General features: G+C 40.0%; 1 protein-coding gene across 1 annotated transcript; it reads left to right on the top strand.

Annotated features, from left to right (window-relative positions):
• The first annotated feature begins 5,376 nt into the window (after positions 1 to 5,376).
• LOC145814199 (uncharacterized) lies at positions 5,377 to 6,860 on the top strand. The gene is made up of 4 exons (XM_082910752.1): positions 5,377 to 5,827; positions 5,897 to 6,098; positions 6,255 to 6,367; positions 6,502 to 6,860. The coding sequence occupies exons 1-4, from the start codon at positions 5,377 to 5,379 to the stop codon at positions 6,858 to 6,860; spliced, it is 1,125 nt and encodes a 374-aa protein (XP_082766878.1).
• The last annotated feature ends 14,028 nt before the right edge of the window (positions 6,861 to 20,888 follow it).

Here is a 20,888-nt window from a genome sequence, read left to right as displayed (position 1 = left end):
ATTTAAGTTGAAAACTCTTTTTCAACAAAATATATTCAACATAATATTTAAACTCTTTTTCAATTGAAATCACAAATAGAATATCTAAACAAATTAAAAACATAAAGTCTTACAAATTACTAGGGGTACTCGCAGTTTGGCGATACGGTTGCGGCCAAAGGAACTTCAAATTCACCATTTGCCCAAAACTAGGCGGATTGGAAAAAATTAATTTGCAACCGTCTGCTCATCATTACGCATTCGTCCAAAATGCGACGGATCAGTTCGATTCAGTCGGTTTGGACAGATCGGTATATTTGTTACTCACCCCGAATTCCATCAACTTAAACCATTTAGTTGCCAAATGGAAAATAAAAAATTATTTTTTATCTTTGGTGATCAAAAATTTAGTCTCCAAAAACTTATTTTTAGCGACAAAAAAATATTTATCTTTGGTGACCAAAAGTTTGGTCACCCAAAACTTGTTTTTAGCGACAAAAAAACATTTTAATCGCCAAAAAACTAAAATATTTGGAGGGAGACATTTCAAACTTTAAAGGGATTTATAAAATTAATTGGCAAATAAAAATATTTAGTCACTAATGATGTAATCTATATAACAAAACAGCTCAGATTTTGAATCCGGATGAGACTTTTGTCCCTTTGTCAAAATTTGGACATTGATTCAATCTAAGGGCTGAAAATATCTCACTCACCCTCTTTGGACCATTTTCAACACACATCCTCTCTTTCTCTCTCTCTCTCTCCCTCTCTCTCTCACACACACACACACACACACACATCCTCTCTATCTCACTCACCATTGGAGCCCATTCCATGCTTCCCTGTCGGAGCCCAACCCTTGCTGGCAACCAAACCCCAAACCCCCTATTACTCTCTTTATCTTCCATCTTCCTCACTCCCTCTCTCCACCATCCCAATCGTCATCAATAGCGACAGCCCCAAACCCCTTCAAGATTGGCGGAGACCGAATGGAGCCACTGCTGAATGAACCACTACCAAAAGAGATCAGATAGATTTAGAGATGGAAGTCGAAAAGGAAGTCCTCAATGTCGGAACCGGACCCAAGCCTGTCCCCAGTCAGAGTGTCACCGTCCATTGTACCGGCTACGGTTACCCTCTCTCTCTCTCTCAAGCCAATATCTGTGTGCATTTGTGTAATTTTATATATGATTATAGATGTATATATATATATATATATGTATATATATGATTCCAATATGTATGTATATATATGATTATTTACAGTGTATATATATGATTCCATTATGTGTATATATATGATTATGGATCCATGGTTTTTGTACAGGGATGGTGTTGGGACTAAAATTTATTTTTCTCTGTCGAATAAGCATAACAAAATACAGAAAGCTGATCCAGTGGATGCTAGGGGGAAAGACCACGAGTTTATAGTGGGATGTGGATCCCAAAATGCAAAGTAGGTCACAAAAACGAAACAGTTAAAGGAGCAGATTTGGCAGACGTAGTTCTTCTTGTCGATTCATCTGATAGTGCAATAGGATATGGCCAAACATGGCCCAGATGCCAAGCCATGAAGTTAGGCATGCAAGTGATGTAGGGTATGTGTCTTGTTTGCAAGGAAAAGAGAATGCTGCAGCAGAGAAGCAGTTACCAGCAGTTATGGAGATCATGGGCAGTTATACAGGAAGTGGAGGTAACTTGCTTAATGGTGGGACACGTGGCAGCAGAGAAGTAGTAAGGCCAGCAGTATAAAGGCTGAAAATTCAAAGTAAAGAAGATCTTTAACAACATTCACAACCCATGTGGAATTAGGAGTAACATAACTTAATTAGCAATAGCTTTTATACTTAGGAGTATTTCTGTTTGTAATTTAGCATGTGGCTAAGTTTTCTTCTATCGATTGTGATGCACATTGAACTTGAAATTTAATTCTTGTAATTAAGTGTCAAATTTACTTGTTCTTCAATCAAACTTCAGTTTATTCACACTTTTTTCTTCGTATTACAACCTCCAAATAAGTCCTTGAAGCTTTCAAGACATAGAACATTCAAACCACAATTGCTTGATCTGTTGTTTTTTGTGAAACTTTGGTTGTTTAGTCGAATCACCTCTGTCGATTTGACCCAAACCAAATTTTTGCTAATATATTTTGGCACGCCTAATGGGACCTATCTAATTTGGAGTGATGGCTAAGAATAAAAAACACGAAGTCTTTGAAGACCTTGAGAAAAGGGTTGAAAATGGAGAAGAGTTGGATGGTGGGCTTGAAGGAGTGCAAGACAACCTAGCTGATGGCCATTCAGTGGCCAGGCAAGAAATAGGTTGAGGAAATGGCCAAAATGTGGCCAACACTGGCCAGTCCAGTTGCCCTCTTGCTGATCCAAGAAGGGCTTTTCTGTTGTACACTCAGCAAGCAATTGGCTCCATGTCTGCATATGAAAACCAAGTGATGATAGATGACTTACTGGCTTTGTTTGAGAAGGCCAACATCAAGCCCAGCTAATCAAGAAGGGTTGGGGAGGAGACTCAGGTAAAAGCACAATTCATACCTCTTGTGGCCCCTCAACAACATGAAAATGTAAATGAACCTGTATCATTTTATAGGCCTCCCACACGCCAAGAAAGATATGAGGAAGGTATGACTATAAGTCTTGTGTTTGAGAGGGAGTACCCACAAACTCAGCGTTTAATCATAACTTGAATAATATGGGAATGAGACCTGGGGGGCAACCAAGGCCACAAATGTATGGTACTCATGCATTTGATGGGCTTGTTGTAGGTTATCAGGCTATGACAGAATAGAGAAATAAACCAGTTAATCATGTAACGCCTCAGAATATATGAGATCATGCCATGCAACAACCATATTATGAACCCAACATGATGCATCCAAGGCCTAGAGGGCTTGCCCCCCCTTTCATTACTTCCAACCAAAAGTCTGAGGAAGAAGACAACAACAGCAATACTTAGACTCTCAGATTAATAATAGACAACAAATAATGAACATCATACAAGAAATGTATGGTCCAGGCCTAAGAAGGCCAGATAGACCTATGTTTAGGAGTCCTTACCCTCCATGGATAGAAACAACTCCCATTCCAAGAAATTACAAATTCATGAGTTTACTTTATTTACAGGGAAAGAGAGGCAATCCACCATAGAACATGTAGGTAGGTTCATACTCCAGTGTGGAGAACATGGCTATGATGACAATTTAAAATTAAAACTCTTTCCTCATTGCTTGTCGAAAGTGGCATTTACATGATTTATTAACTTGCTAGAAAATTCTATTCATACTTGGTAAGAAATGGAGAGTTAGTTTCATGCCCAGTTCTTCAGACCTGAGCCTGAAGTGACGATGATGGATTTGTCAAAATTTAAACAAAGACAAAGAGAAAGTGCAGAACAATACATCGACAGGTTTAAGAAAGCAAAAAATAGATGTCATGTGTACATGCCTGAAATAAAAGTTATAAGACTAGCTTAGAATGGTTTAGATTTTGAACTTAGGAAAAAATTTGAAGATATGATATTTAGAGACCTATTTGAGTTGTTTTCAAGGGCAACTAACTATGAGGCCATTCTCAGAGAAGAGCAGCAGAGAAATGCAAGCCTCATTAGGGACTCATTACCAAGAGGTTGAGTTTGACATGGATATCGTCATAGATGTTACTCACGTAATAGGTAAAAAACCTATGGTTTGTGAAACATTAAAGAAAGCCGACAAACCTGTGAGCATGCCAGTAACACAACCAGCCAAAAAGAATGTGGTTGTGTCACATAGACAGTACTCTTTTGACTTATCAAAAGCAGATGCATTATTTGATGAGTTGTTAGCAAACAAGTTTTTAACTTTGACTCTTGGCTACAATATTCCCAAAGAAAGGGACAAGGTTGGCAAGGAGTACTGTAAATGGCACAATTCTTTTAGGCATTCCACTAATAATTGTATTACATTTCGAAATTGTGTGCAGGACTTAATTCAAAAAGGAATGTTAAAATATGTTGAAAAAGATAAAGGGGTTATGGCAATCGATAGTGACCCATTCCCAAACATGGTGGAAATCAATATAATAGCCACTGATCTACAGTCGAATGATCAACAGAAAAAAGGGAAAAACCCAGAGTTCTCTTGGTGGAGTTAGAAAAGCTTCATAAAGAGAGAATGGAGAAAATGGCAAAAGAAACAAGAGGGAAAAAAGGTTCAAGAAGAGCCTAGTGAAAGGTTGATTTGTTTCAGATGTGGTACTGAGAAAGAAAGAGCTAAGGCCATTGTGATTGATGGAATTCAAAAAATTGAAAAAAATGTTGGCCTGAGGTTTAATACCATGGGTAGTGGTGATCTGCAGATTTTTGACAATGATTGTTTGTTCTATGATGGGACAGACCCAGGGATATTTGGTCTTGCAAAGAACTATGGCAAGAACGATGCTCCATTCTTGTTCCACGGGGCTCTTGTTCATCTGTGCTTTGGTGGATCAAGTAATGTAAGGGCCATGCTCAAACAACAAAAGGATTCTAAGCCCTATGAAAATCCCAAGGTACTGACTAGGCCATACATTGGCCAGGAACAACAATTTGGTGCACCACATAATGGCCACCAACAGACTGGAAGGCTATATAGAGGGCAACAGCAGCTTGTGAGGCCATTTGGGGGACTTCAACAGTAGTATCGTGGCCCAAGAATGAGGCTAGATATGCAACAAGTTCAACCAAGTATGGTAAAGCCTCCAGTACCATCTCATTAAGAATGGCAAGGAGTATCTCATCCAAAGTTTCCTATGACTGGTTGGAGGCCAATAGGCGAAACAAGAACTCAGAAAAGGAGGGAACAAAGAAAATTCCATGCTATGATGTCTACAGCTACAGGAGACAAGCCAGTTGGAAGGCAGGATTTAGTCTGGACTAGAGATGGATTGGTTTCTGCTGTTAGAGGGAAAGGTTCAATTTCTACTTCTACAGCTCATCCAGTACAAACTAGTTCAGATTATGGAAAGGAAAGTGGAGCCAAAAAAGGCAGATGACAGACCTGTTAGGAAGCTTTTTGAGAAGGCTTTGTTGAGGCAGAAGCTGAAAGAGTTAGAGAAGGATCTAATGTCTAATGAAGATGATAGTAATGAGAAAGATGTGTCAATGAAGGATGATCAGGACTAGGAAATGGTCACTGATAGCATGAATGTTAATGAAGGAATTAGAGAAGACAAAGCTAAATCAGATAGTTCTGGTGGTGACTTTGGAGAGAAGTTGGCTGCCATTCACTTTGGTTCTTTACCTCTATCTAAGGAGTGCAATATGATTATGGCCATCCCTCAGAGGTTTCAGGCCAATCCAAATTAGCCAGATAAATTCGTAGGTGATGTTGAAGATTTGACTGAACCAGTAGTTCAGATAGCAATGATTGAGACACAAGCCAAGCCTCTGAGATCAATTGAGGTGGTTAGGTCTATCGATGGAGAAAAGGTTGTGCTACAAAAGCCAGAAGACAAGCTTATCAGGCATCTAAGGCCTTTATATGTCAGAGCTTATCTAGATGGGGTGCCAGTGGAAAGAATGTTGGTTGATAATGGAGCTATTGTCAACGTTCTTCCTTTTAGGACACTAAAAGCTATTGGGAAATCTGCCGATGACTTGTTTCCTGCTAATGTGAATATACGTAATTTCATTGGTGGATCATCTGAGGCTAGAGGAGTAATGGCTTTACAGCTTCAGGTTGGTTCCAAGTTAATGGGAACAACTTGCTTTGTAATAGATTCTACCTCTAACTACAATGTGTTACTAGGTAGAGATTGGATACACCTTAATGGTCTGCACCAGGCATTGACCTTTTTAACTAGTGGTGGTCAAGGTAAAAAATGAGGAACAGAAGTTTACTGGGCAGATGCAAATCCCTTTGTTGCTGATGTTAACAATATAGAAGTTGTGCTGTATGATGAGGATTTGGGTCCAGTTGTGATTGATGAGGAAGAGGTTAAGTTCCAGGGAAAGAGTTTGACTAATGAGGAGTTCAAGGTCTTTGTTGAGGAAGTTTTTAAGCAGATATACCAGGAATTGGCCAAACCAAGCCTAATGCAGAAGCAAAAAAGGCCTATGATAGAGGAGGTTACTGAAGATCAAGAGTAATGCAGTTACATGTGATAGAAGAAGTCAAGCTGGATGAGACAACTAATGTAATTAGATCTACTTTTACTAGGCTTTTTTTATTTCTTCTTAGAAAGTAAGTTTAGCCTTAAGTGTTTGCCCAATTGTTCCTGGGCATAATGTGTTATCGACAGTAGCTCTCTGAGTTATAAAGAGGTGCAACTGGAACATCTGAAGGCTGCTCCTGCCAAGTTTGATGACCTTAAAGCAGATGTGCAGGACCTTTTAGAGGAATATAACTTAGCGAGTATGTAAAAGCAGATGTGCAGTAGCCCTGTAAGAGGCCCATCTATGTAAATGCTAATCTATCTAATGAATGTAAGAGCAAACTAGTTGGTTTGCTTTCTGAGTATGTTGATTGCTTTGCATGGACTTATGAAGAAATGCCTGGATTAGATAGAACATTGGTGGAGCATAGGCTCCCAATTAAAGGAAATTTCCTTCCCCATAAACAACCTCGAAGAAGGATGACTAACAAAGTCACCCTATTGGTCAAGGAGGAAATTGAAAGGTTGCTCAAAGCAGGTTTTATTAGAGCAGCCAGGTATGTTGAGTGGCTATCTAATATTGTCCCTATTGTGGAAAAAAATAGTAAGTTAAGAGTGTGCATAGACTTTAGAAACTTGAATCTAGCAACTCCCAAGGATGAATATCTTATGCTAGTGGCTGACTTGTTAGTAGACTCAACAGCCAAGAGCAAGATTTTGTCCTTTATGGATGGTTGTGTTGGGTACAATTAGATTTTTATTAACCTAGATGATATACATAAGACATCATTTAGGTGTCCTGGTGCTTTAGGGACATTTGAATTGGTAGTCATGCCCTTTGGATTAAAGAATGTAGGAGTAACATACCAGAGGACAATGAATTTCATTTTCCATGATTTGATTGGAAAATACTTTGAAGTCTACATAGATGATGTAGCCATCAAATATGACATTTTTTATGAGCATTTGGAACATTTGCAGTAGACATTTCAAAGAATGAGGACATACAAACTCAAGATGAACCCCTTAAAGTATGCATTTGGGGTATCTGCTGGAAACTTTCTAGGCTTCCCAGTACACCACAAAGGGATAAAGTGGATGCTAATAAGGCCAAAGCAATTTTAGAGGCAAAGCCCCCAACAAATAAAAAAAAGTTACAAAGTTTTCTAGGAAAGATAAATTTTTTGAGGAGATTCATAGCTAATTTGGCTAAGAAAACTTTAGTATTTTCTCCCTTGATAAAAATCAAGTTAGACCATGAGTTTAAATGGGAAACATGCCATCAAGAAGCTTTTGATTTACTCAAAAGGTACTTGGTAAACCCTCTAGTGCTTATGCCCCCAGTGACAGGTAAGCCTTTGAAATTGTACATCTCAGCTTCTAACTTGCCGATTGGTTGTCTATTGGCTCAAGAAAATGATATGGGTCATGAACAAGCCATTTATTACCTAAGTAGAAGGTTAAATGATGTTGAAACCAGGTATAACTCTGTTGAGAAGCTGTGTTTGGCACTTTATTTTGCAGCTATTAAATTGAGGCATTATATGCTACCTATAGAGGTGTATGTGGTAGCACAAACAGATGTGATTAAATATATGTTGTCCAAGCCCATCTTGAGAGGAACACAAAGCAAATGGATATTAGCTTTAATTGAATATTGTGTTAAATATATGCCACAAAAAGCAGTCAAAGGATAAGCCTTGGCTGATTTTCTGACAGAACACCCTTGTACATCTGTCGATTTAGATTCATATGAGATTAATATGGTGGAGAATGAACCTTGGAAGTTGATGTTTGACTGTTCAAAGACAGATACAGGAGTTAAAGCAGGTATTGTGCTAATTGCACCAGATAGGAAAATGTACCAGTTTACAAGATTAAGAGTCTTCAAGTTTTTGGGGATTCACAGTTGGTCATTAAGCAAGTCTTGGGTGAGTTCAAGTGTATAAGTGGTGCTCTAGAGGAATATTTGACTAAAGTTAAATGGTTAATGAGTTTCTTTGACCATATCACATTCACACATAGAAACAGGTTGGAAAATAAAGAAGCCAATGAGATGGCTCAAGCAGCTTTTGGGTTAAAAATTCCTAGAGGAGCTCAAGAAAGGGTGGTTCAAATTAAGAAAAGAAACTTTTCGGCGCTTAGGAATAGGTGTAGAATTTTTTTTGCCAATTCTTACTTTGGATGTGACAGAGAAAGATTGGAGATTTCCTTTAATAAAATACTTGTCGAATCCTATTGAAGGGAGTAATAGGCAAATAAGATATCAAGCCTTAAATTATGTTGTCATGGTGTAGACACCTCATTTTTGACGGCCCTTATGACTTGGACGTCCTCCCATGCACACCCGATGATGAGTCTCTTTGCTCGTCAAGTGCTAGAAGTCTTTAGCAGAATGCCACAACTTTGAGCCTCGCAAACCCTGATAGCCTTTCAAACCCAGTTTTGGACCAAAGCTATATTTTCAGTCTGCAACCTCTAGTGACCTGCCGGCCACTGATAGAGACTTGCTGGCCATCACTTTTTGCTTGCCGACCTGGTGCCAACCACCACTGATGGCCGGCCGGCCACTAGTGTGTTTTGCAGAAATTTAATGCCACATGTTTGCACAAATTCATGCATCTTCACCCACGTGTAGGGCTGGATGTTTTTGAGGGAATTGCTTGGTTCTCTATATATAGAAGACCACTCATATTGTTTTAAAGGTTAGAAAATTTTGAACTCAAAATTTTTTCTCTCTCTACAATTCTCTCTTTCTCTCTCTAGCAAATCTCTACACTTTGGCCTCCAATTCCTTAACCTTTGCCTATACACCCTTAACCAATTCTCCTCATCTTTGAGCTGAGGTACTTTTAAGCTTAGTTTGAGCTTTAGAGGGTGTTGTTTGCTTGTGTTGTTGCTTGGAATTGCTTCTTCTCTTCAAGAGGTATAAGGCTCCACCTATTTGTTTGCTTGCTTTGCTTTTATTCCTACTGTTTTTCCACTGTTTTTGGGCTGTCAAAACTCTGAGTTTTTTGGGTTGAAGCTTGGATTTAAGGCCATTAAAGGTTGAGGGGTTGATAACCCTTCTTTGTACCTTATTTTAGAGGCTTTTACCCTTGTGTTTCCCACCATTTTACTATCTTTTTCCAAGCTTTTAAAAACTGATTTTCAGAGCTTTTTCAGTGTCCAAAATTATGTTTTGAAGTCCAAATTTGAAGGGGTTAGCCTCTCCTCCTTATGTCTTGTTTGCTAGCCTAGATAGCTCTATCTGTTAGCTCATTTTTCTAGCCTTTTGTAGCTTAAATCCAGCATGTTTTAAATTTTGATTTGGACTGTTTTAACTCTGTTTTGGGTTGGTTAAGTCATTTGAGTCTTATTTTGCATGCTTCTAGTGTAAGTGTCCTCACAAGCTTGGTGTTTTAGGCTTTTAGACACCACTTGTTTGAGTTGATTGCATTGTTCTAGTGTTTTTCTCACTTAATTTTAGCAAGCATAATCTCTGCAACCTTCCTCATTTCTTCACTCTTTGTTTGCTTTGAGGGTTGTTTCAACCTTGGGATTGTTTAAGCTTGAGATTGAGATCTATGCTTAATGGTTTAATGGTTTAATCCTCTTTTGGGGGTTCATTATCAACGGCATGACATCTCTCTCTTGCCTTAAACTACCCCTTGTTTGACACTCCCTTCTCTTTTAGAGGACTCAACTCACCAATGGACTTAATTGGTTAAAGAATAGAAGGGTAATTAAAAGGAGTAACTAAAAGTTGAAACTAAAATTGTGCAAAGATAAGAATTTGATTGTGTCTTGGTGTGTTCAATCAGATGTTAATTGAACACATGGAACTTGGACCATTTTATACTTGCTAGTGATGAAATGATCAAAGTCTCCAAGGTCAACCATTTCTCTTGATCTTTCATGAAAGGGAGGAGATTTGTGTCTTTTTTTTCTTGCATTTATTGAACTTGCACTCTTGGGTTCATAAGCCATCATGCAATGAAATTGCTTGAATTGGTGGTTTGTGGCTTAGGTTCACCACTGCTTGGATTTGTTCATGAAAAGGAGGGATGAATTGTGCAGACAATCCTTGAAAATACCATGTATATGCTCTGTTTGTCCTCTGTTGCAGCAAGATGAACCTAGGCATCAGTGGCCAGCAGGCCACTTTTCATGGCCGGCAGGTGGCCAATAGACCACCTCCATGGCTAGCTGGTGGCTGGGTGGCCACTAATGTAAAACTCAGCAGAGTCTTGGTAAGGTGGAGCAAAGTTGTTCTGGAAATGTTCAACTGTGTAAACAGAGGCATTCGGAAGCCAAACAGCGGTGTTTTCGGGTGGAAACTGTGCATGCGCATGAACATCTCTCATTTCCCGAGGAGAAGTAGTTAATTGCTTCGTTTAATTATTAATAATTGTCTTGTAATTCTTTAATTAGTTAAGTAGTTAATTAGTTATGTTGTAATTATTTAATTAGTTAGTTAACCAGTTAGTTAATTCAAGAGGTGTAATAATTAGTTAAATAGTTACAACATAACTATTAGTTTAGCTAGTTAGTTTAATTAGTTTAGCTAGTTATTCATTTCGGTTCGCAATAGTTAGATTAATTAGCTTTAGCTCTAATTAGTTGCTAGTTAGCTAGTTTATTCATTTGGACCCTCCTGCGTGAGGGCATCAATGGTGTAATTATGTGTATGTCTTCCAACCCCACGTCTTTCTCCCTTTTATTTATCCGTTTTTGATGGTTAGATTAGGGACATCACGTTTCAATTAGCATATCGCATGTTTGCATCCATTCATTTGTCTTGCATGCACCGAGGCTCGGTTCATCATTCTAACTGCATCGTCGTTTCAATACCTTGTTGAATACATGTTTAAATGCATGCTATGAAATTGTTGCAAATAACAGGTTAAGTAGCCCAGCCTATTTTAGTCGCATTATTGCATGTGTTGCATTAGCCATCTTGCATAGTTAGAAATCACGCATATTTTTCTATCTCTTTTGTTTTATCTTAGCTTGGAGTACTAGGTGAGTTTTTAGTGCTTTAGCAGACTTGCATGAGTGTAGGTGATTGCCATGTCTAGCATGCTTATTAAGATGCTAAGTGCTTAATTGCTATAACTGTTTGAATGCTTGTGGATAAAGACCTTTTGCTTGAATTGGACTGATTCAATGAACGTACGTGTAAGCTCACTTTGTCAAGTGGCAAATTCACAAATTTTAAGCCCACTTTGTTAAGTGGCAAAATCAAACACTTTTCAAAAAACAAACATGAAATTGAATTGTTCCAATTTGGGCAAACTAGTTTATACCTTGTGTGCACGCATCACATAGTAAATGCTAGCCTAATAAATTGGAACAAGAGCATATAATGTTGATAAAAATCATATCATGATTAGTAGAGGCCGATTTTTGATCGGGCGAGTGGGGGTGCTCAATTCATGACCTTCTCCTTTCATACCTACGTTCCCGAGCCGAGACAATCTTGGTGATGACGGACACGTGTCCTTTGGCACGAGTCATGGGTTTCCTAAATTTTTCCAAAACAAAATATTTAGGTGGCGACTCTGTATCAGGCAAAGCTGTCAAATTTTGGCATTTTTGATTCAAAATTAATTTTCCAAAAAGATTTTTCTAGATTTGGACTTTTTGGTGTTTATCAATTTCACATTGCACTTGTGAGATTAGATTCAGAACTGCGGAAGTCCGAACTGTAGGGCTTCTTTTGAACTTCCGAAAGGGGGTGCGAAAAAGCCGAGCTACAGTTTTCGGCGACTCTGCTAGGGACTTAGAGAATTTGACTTGAACTCATGATATGACATTTTATCTACACTTACATGTTTCTTTGCATAGCATTTGCATTGGTGTGTTTAAGTCACTGTGTTTGCCATCTACTATTCCTGGACGGCTTGCCAGAGGCTTGCTTGAAAAGCTTACCAAAAGGCTGACCGGTCAGGGGCTCTGCCATGATGGGAACACAACCCTTGAATCTGGACTACTGCTGTACCATTTGATCCTCCTTTCACTTCTCGGTGTTAGGTGTGAGAGGTATATTAGGTAGTCTTGCTGAGGTACCCTTTTTGACCATTCGGCCTAGTTGTATATCGAAAACCATAGAGATTGTTCCAAACTAGGACAAGATGCTCACCTGAATACAGGATTATATGAAACCACTTTGTTTGAATAGTGAACCCTAGTTCCTGACGAAACTAGGACAGGGTAACCTTACCCTCTCATAGGGGTGTTTTGGCTCTCACTTAACTAGTATGTGTTTTACAGTGAAATTGTACAAGAATGTGCATATCAGTTACAAGTTGGTATCTATTTTTGGGCAAAATTTAGCGTATAGTACAGTCACTCAGCTGTGATCATATCTGTTCTAGTAAAATCGGGCTGAGGTGTTGTTTGTTTTCTTTTTTGCAAGGTAGTCTTAGAACTATAGCTTTAGAAGGCTCTGATATCCCCCGAGTACTCTGAACTCGTGTCAATAGACTTTGTAAGATCGGGAACCTAGTTCAGAGGCAGCCATTGTTTGCTTCACTTTCACCGGTGGCGTGACAAAGGAGGGCCAGACAGGGTTCACCAGTTCCATTGTTCCGACATTCACCAGTTAGCTTTCCTTCGTTCAGCTCATCCCGGGCATCTACCCTTATCATGGCTCAACCTCAGACAAATTTGGAGGGATTATTACTCCATTTGCAGCAAACAGTTGACTCCCTCCAGCATGACGTAACCCATCTAGCTGAGGTTATGGCCCATCAGGCTGAGGTTATAACTAGCCTACAGCAACAGCAACTGCAGGTAGCAGCGGCCTCTACATCACATGTACCCATCGCGGCTATCCCTATTCCCGGTACTACAACTAATGCTGCCACTACTCAAGATCCACAAACCAAGGGTGTTTCGGTTCTCCCAATCCAAGCAGAACCCATCCTAGCACAAACTTCCAGAGCCCTGGTGTATCAAATCGAGGCACCATTCGAACTCGAGGTTGATCCAACTGAGCTCAAAGTTAACAAGCTGGAAAAGTTGTTCAAAAAGGCACATGGGGTCAACTCTATTCCAGACATAAAGGATGAGCACACTGAATCGGCGGTTACCTTACCGGAGCGGTTCAAGATGCTGTATGTTGACTGCTTTGATGGCTTTGGAGATCCGATGATGCATTTGCATCTGTTTTCTAATATCTTACGACCAATGGGTTTGACCCGAGTACAGAAGTTGTCATTATTCAGCCGAACCATATCCGAAATAGCTGCCATTTGGTATGCTAAATTGGTGGACTCTGTGAAACAGAGCTAGCAGGAGTTGGCCGAATTCTTCATTGCCCAATATTCGTACAACATGCAGATTGAGGTCACAACTCGTGATCTTGAGGCAACGTGTTAGGAACTAAAGGAGGGCTTTTCAGAGTTTGTTATTTGATGGATGGCAAAGGCGGCTATGATGGAAAGCAAGCCTCCAGAGAAAGAGCAAGTTTGTATCATTGTTAGAAATCTGCATGAAAGGCTATTACAGAAAATGATGGTCCTCCCGCTATTCAACTTTAAGGACCTTCATGAAATTGGGGTTCAAATCGAGAATGCCATCAGGCAAGGGATCATTGTGGAGGGTAACGAACCTATAAGAAGGAATATTTTTTCGTAGTTCCAATGGTAGCACGAAATACTCAGAAGTAAACACTGTCACCACTCCCATCAATAGCCAAAAACCCGCCACTTTAACTCGGTCCCAAGCTTGAAATTTCCATCCTCTTTACATGAGTCTCTCTCAAGCCTTGAAAATGCTGGTAGAAAAAGGGTATCTAGAGCTCCTAGAACCTCGACCCCTCCAAAATCCTCTTTCACCAAGATATAATCCTGCTAAATACTGTGCCTATCATCAGCAGCACGGTCATGATACAAACCGTTGCATCCGCCTCCGTCATAAGATTCAGGATCTTATTGACGAAGAGATCATAGTTCCACCAAAAGGACCTCAGGCCACCACTAACCCATCATCTTCACAACTCAACCTAATCTATACACCACCATCCACCTACAACCCCAGCATATACATCACCCCGATCCATTTACCCAAGCCTGAGGTGTTCATTCCAGAAAGCACAGACTTGTGTATGATGGATGCACTTGAACCCTAATCATCTCAAACCCATGAACCCATTACTTCTAAGTTAATGAGCATGATTGAAGATCTTCAGAGAACTGTGGCAGATTTAGCCTTTGGGATTTTGGCTCCATCATCGACCACATCACATGCTAGAATTTTCACGCTAAAAGGCTCCCCAATCTTGGGGCGAGTTACAATTGAAAATGGCCAACCTGAAGCTATCTCAAGTCTGGGTGATGGCACGTCAACAACAACTGGGCTCTACTCTGATATAGCGATCCAATCCCTTGGCAAAGTGGATGCAATGGGCAAGAACAAGGCCAGGGCAAGCATTGATCCCTATGAACATCTTTAGCGGGCTATTGAGGCTTTAAAGGGCAAAGGGCTAAACAAGCAGCAAGTGCTTGTAGTTGTTGCAAAAACTATGGATGACACTTTTGTCACTCAGGTTAGGAGCATTTTGAATCCAGGGATAAACCATGAAAAGGGCTACCGGACTAGAAACATCTCTTTCAGCTCCAATCCTACACCCATTAGAGGTCATCAAACCCAGTCAACACCTGCCAACCCATTTGTCAATCCTGTCAAGACTGGTAATCGCACCTTCAATCCCCTTTACATGACCTTGTCCAAAGCTCTCCAAATCCTCATAGGGCAAGGCCATCTCAAACCCTTTGACCCTCGACCTCTCCCTGATCCCCTTCCATCCCGGTATAAAGCTACCAAGTACTGTGCCTTCCATCAACAAATTGGCCATGACACTGACGGTTGTTTTCGTCTTCGCCATGAAGTTCAAGATCTGATTGACAATAAGGTCATCACTCCACTGGGTCCTACAAAGTGTATTGGCACTGGATTGATGAACTGAGGAGATAATGTGACTATGTGATCAGCGATAAACCACCTGCTGATGGCGTTCATTTTACTCCAGATGTGGTGGGTACTTTTTAGCACTTTGAAAATGCTGTTTATTTTACTTTCAGACTTGGGTATTGAGTCAGTCTTGTTATGTTAGAGTCAGGTGATTTCGGGCGTGTTAACTCGGACATCACATCACTGTCTTGTTTTGTTTGTCTTTTTCACTCTTTGAGTCTATTTCTACCATTGAGCCAGTTGCGCCAGAAGATTTGAATGAAATGATAGTACTTTTCCACTTACTTCTACTGTGCCTTTAAATCATTGCATTGACTAAAGTTTTTTTCAAAACTGTTTCCGAAACTGTGGTGAAAACAGAGAGAAAGGAATTCCTTTGGATTTGCAAAAATTTGATCGATTCAGAGGAAGAGAGGCGTGCTAAGCCCTTAATAAATGAGATCATGTCTATTAATATGAGTATTGGGAAGGATCCTAACTTGATTCAAATTAGTTCTACATTGTTTTCAGAAGAGCATGAGCAACTGGTCGCTTTATTAAAAGAATTTCAAAAATGTTTTACGTGGTTTTACGAAGACATGCCTAGAATTGATCTTAAGATTGTACAGCATAGGATCACTCTTAGCCTCAAGACTTGACCCTTTTGCTTGCAAACCTTGAACCTTGATTCAGAATGTTCAACAATCAACCACAATGTGAGGCTTGCATGGCCGGATTTGAAACAACCCTTGAACTAGGGGCAATAAGGTCAGATGTGATCAAAGGAAGGTTACATAGTTGGATTAGAAGCAACCCTTGAACTAGGGGAAAAAATGTCAGAAATGCTCGAAGAGTCAAAATTGGGTCATTTCCCAAGCCAGTGGAGATCGATAAGAAAACCAAATCTCAGAATCTGAGAGAAGAAAATTTATTATTGAAAGATAGTCAAGTTTTTATCCGCGACACTAGAGACAAATTCAAACCCAATTGGATGGGCTCTTACATCATTAAGACTATTTAGTCAAGAACATCAGCCATTCATGTGGATTCATATGGCTTAGAGATCCTATGGCCAATCAACATGGACAAGTTAACTTTTTTGTCCTTGAAAGGCTTGCTGGGCCGAAAATCCGGAAGGGCGACCCATATAAAAGTTAGAGCAAGAAAAAAAGAAAAAGAAATAAAAAAATGAATGAATGAAAACAAAGCAAAAAAAGAAGAAGAAACAGAAAAGAAAAAAGAAAAATGAAAAGGAAAAACAGAGCTCGCAAGGTTGAAAACCTGAAAGGGCTGCCTTGGTAAAAGTTAGAGCACAAAAGGAGAGTGTCAACACCTGAGTGAACCTCAAACCCGGAACTACGTGCGGCCTGATTCCCATCTTTGGGATATGTAGGCAACTTCATCCTGAAGTTTGGCCCCAACCATTTTCAACCTGCTGGTCTCATCCATGTTGATTGGCTTATCCTTATTCAAACTCGGCTATCCTCTCCATGTGCAAATTGGCTCATTTTTATGCTCATCTTTGTTCAAATTTGGTTGTCCTATTCTGTTAGAAGATTCAACTGCATTGCAAATCAAGTTCAGATCTGAGGTTGTGCACCTCAAGAGTTAATTCCTCATTGGTCGGGTAGTGGCCATTTGCAACAGTTTTGAGGATTTTTAGTGAAGTTGACTAATTCTCTTGAAAATTATTTTATTTTCCCAAAATTAGACCATTTCTTGGACCCAAAAAGGAAAATTTTCAGTGCTCACAACCTGACTTACATGATTTCAAAACAGAAAGTCGAAAAGCATGTTAATCTAACTCTCATGTTGATCAAAATTGTTTTAACAGAAAGCCAAAAAATAAAAAAATGGTCAAAATGATGAATTAGGGGCACAGTTGAGTCAGGTTTTCTGTCTTTTCCTTATTGTCAATGCACTCGCCAAAAAAGGGCACATCTGAAGCTAGCAGTAAGTGCCGAAAGCTCTCTCATTCTCCAAGCAGCGAAGTATCGTACCAAGTGCGAAGCACGAACTAAAAGTGGAGCAGGATATTCGACCACCCCTCATAGGGTCCATAACTTTTAGCTTATCCAGCAACCACACCTAGGAAGGGATAAAAATCAAAGAGATTAAAGAATAAAGAGATGTGCAATGAGAGAAAAAAGATTGAGTGCCAAAGTGATGTGACAATCATAAATGACAAAGGGTGGGAAACAATACCTGGAGAAGCAGTGGGCTCCCCATGAACTGAGAGGTTTCCCACCAATGGTAAACATCTGAGTGTTGTGTTGGTTGTTTTTGTTTGTCTCGATTCTTGTTTTGAGTTGTTTTAAGTGTAAATAGATGTGTTTAGGTTGTTTTACTTTGCTTTTCCTTTGTTGAGTCATTTAAGGCTCAATACGCGGTTAAGAACTCATTCTTAGTTTCAATCGCCAAAAATAAATCGTGCTGTGCTCAGAATGCTGTGCCATTCCCAACATGATGTACAAAACAAAATTCCTTCTTTTATAAACTGCAGGGTCCACCCTTGATCAAAAGAGAGAGCAACCGAACAAGGACCTATCTGAAGCTACATAGGTTCCGGACTGCAAAGCAAAATAAAAAAGGGAAAATTCAGAGCATCTTAGTGTATTTCAACTTCAAAAAATTCCGAGATTGCATTCTGGATACACCTTCTTAGGCCTTGTCTTTTCTCCGAAGTATGAGTGTACCTTTACCTCAAGCTTAAGCTCAAGTCTGCTTCAAACCAGAATGGCGATCAAAGTGCTATCCCCGAACACCATTCTCTATCAGAGGCATCTTGGTTGTGTTTGCAATAAGTTCCTAGGAGGCCAATTGCTTCGAATGGCGATGCCTAGAACACAAAGGTTTAGAATTTCTGAGACTAAAGTTTGGTTTAAATACCCAGGGGTGTATCCCCGGCTTGAAATCTGTATGGCAGCCCCATAGATATAGATAGCATGTGTGTGCCTCAATTCTGGATATTGAACCAACCTAGTCTGTCACCCCGTTGGAGAATAGGAAAAGTTGTGAATATGATCAGGAAAAAAAGCGACATTCGTGGCTTCTACATACAGAGGTTACCCCTTATCAGCATTTGAGGACCTTTGTACTGTGAGTTGAAGGTAAGAGTTCGAAGAACACAAGGTAAGAGTTCGAAGAACACAAGAGGGAGATCATCGTTAGAGTAAAGCGGTTTATCGCCACTCACCACATGAGGTACTTTCTAAAGTGCTGCTTTGTTTGTTTACTGTATTTCCTCTGCATCTATAGCACAATCTTATCATACTCTTTGCATCCATCACATCGTCTCAGGACATCTTCTCATGATTTCAGCATGGTTAGGGTGTTTTCTTTCCTCACACGATTTTAGCATGTTTGGAATTTATCTCAGTACGCGTGGAACGTGCCCCTGAGTGATTTTCTTAGGACCTCTTCTCACGATTTCAATGTGGTTGGAGTGTTCCTTTCCTTACACGATTTAGCGTGTTTGGAATTTATCTCAGGACGCGTGGAACGCGCCCCTGAATGGTTTTCTTAGGATCTCTTCTCACGATTTCAGCGTGGTTGGAGTGTTCCTTTCCTCACACGATTTCAGCGTGTTTGGAATTTATCTCAGGATGCGTGGAACGCGCCCCTGAGTGGTTTTCTTAGGACCTCTTCTCACGATTTCAGCGTGGTTGGAGTGTTCCTTTCCTCACACGATTTTAGTGTGTTTGAAATTTATCTCAAGACGCGTGGAACGCGCCCTTGAGTGGTTTTCTTAGGACCTCTTCTCACAATTTCAGCGTGGTTTGAGTATTCATTTCCTCACACGATTTCAGCGTGTTTGAAATTTGTCTTAGGATGCGTGGAACGCGCCCCTGGGCCTTTTTTTAGGACTTTTTCTCACGATTTCAACGTGGTTAGGGTGTTTTCTTTTCTCACATGATTTCAACGTGTTTGGAATTTATCTTAGGACGTGTGGAACGTGACCCTGGGCGGTTTTCTCAGGACCTCTTCTTAAGATTTCAGCGTGGTTTGAGTGTTCCCTTCCTTACACAATTTTAGCGTGTTTGGGATTTGTTCGTTTTCTTCTCACGATTCCAGCGAGGTTGGAGTATGTCACCCATATTTATCTACTACATTATCTATCGCATCCAGTACATCATTATCCATTTTATCGCCTGTATCCTTTCCATGTTAAGCTTAGTTTGGCATGTGCTCATACCTTTCCCTCATTGAAACATGGTTCTGTCATGTGTCAGTACCCATGATGTGCTGAGGCCAGTATTGAGGGTGTCAACACCTTTTTTGTGTTAGACGTGGTCTGTTTTTGTGTCCCTGCCTTTCTTAGGCTAGATGTGGTTCAGCTTGCGCCTTATTTACTTTATCCATTGCATTGTACTTTGTCTTGTTGCATTCAGTATTTAGGATCATTATCTTTCCCCAGCAGATCATTCCTCACTTATATCATATCACCTAATTGCTTGTACTCTTTCTCTTTCTATGAAAAACATAGTTTTGCATGTGCTCGCACCCCTTTCACGTTGAAACATGGTTTTGTTATGTGTAAGCATCCATGCTGCGCTGAGGCCAGTATTAAAGATGTAGGCACTTAGCCTGTGTTAGGCGTATTTGGCTGTGCCCACTTCTTTTCTATATAAAACGTAGTTTGATTTTGCATCTCCTTCTCTTTATGGTATTTGTTTGGTTTTGCACTGCTTGTGGTTTGATTATTTTGTTACATTGTATTATTGCATTACATTGTGTATTGTTTGCATCCTGTCCGAGAACTACACTGGTTTGATTCCTTGCAAAGGGATATGTATGCAGCCTGCGGATGTAACCATTTATTTCTGTCTTGATTGTCTGTCCAAGTCTTATGGCCTTGTTAAAATGGGTCGTCCCTGGGCTTTGACAATTCACTCACGTTATTTCATGACTCCGAGTTCTGTCAAAGAGGGGCAACTGTAGACACCCCATTTTTGACGGCCCTTACAACTTGGACGTCCTCACATGCACACCCGATGATGAGTCTGTTTGCTCATCAGCTGCTCGAAGTTCTCAGCGGAATGCCACAACTTTGAGCCTTGCATACCCTGATAGCCTTTCAAACCTAGTTTTGGACCAAAGCTATCCTTTTCAGTCTATAACCTCTAGTGACCTGCCGGCCACTAATAGAGACTTGCCGGTCATCACTTTTTTCTTGCCAACCTGGTGCCGACCATTGATGTGGCTTGCCGGCCATCACTGATGACCGACCGGCCACCAGTGTGTTTTGCAGATATTTTATGCCAGCTGTGCCAGTTGTTTGCACAAATGCATGCATCTTCACCCACATGTAGGACTGGATGTTTTTGAGGGAATTACTTGGTTCTCTATATATAGAAGACCTCTCGTATTGTTTTAAAGGTTAGAAAATTTTGAACTCAAAAATTTTCTTCTCTCTCTACAATTCTCTCTCTCTCTCTGGCAAATCTTTACACTTTAGCCTCCAATTCCTTAACCTTTGCCTATACATCCTTATCCAATTCTTTTCATCTTTGAGCTGAGGTACTTTTGATCTTGGTTTGAGCTCTAGAGGGTGTTTTTTGCTTCTTCTCTTCAAGAGGTATAAGGCTCTACCTATTTGTTTGGTTGCTTTGCTTTTATTCCTGCTGGTTTTTCACTATTTTTGGGTTGTCAAAACTCTGTGTTTTTGCGCTGAAGCTTGGGTTTAAGGCCATTAAAGGTTGAAGGGTTGATAACCCTTTTTTGTACCTTATTTTTTAGGCCTTTACCCTTATGTTTCCCACTCTTTTACTATCTTTTTCCAAGCTTTTAAACACTGATTTTTAGAGCTTTTTTAGTGGCCAAAATCATGTTTTGAAGTCCAAA

The sequence above is a fragment of the Camellia sinensis genome, chromosome 2 (assembly GCF_055761805.1).
Source record: "Camellia sinensis isolate YWXY chromosome 2, ASM5576180v1, whole genome shotgun sequence".
Classification (NCBI taxonomy): domain Eukaryota; kingdom Viridiplantae; phylum Streptophyta; class Magnoliopsida; order Ericales; family Theaceae; genus Camellia; species Camellia sinensis.
Note: the sequence above shows the minus strand (reverse complement) of the source record. Positions and strands in the feature narration are given on the sequence as shown.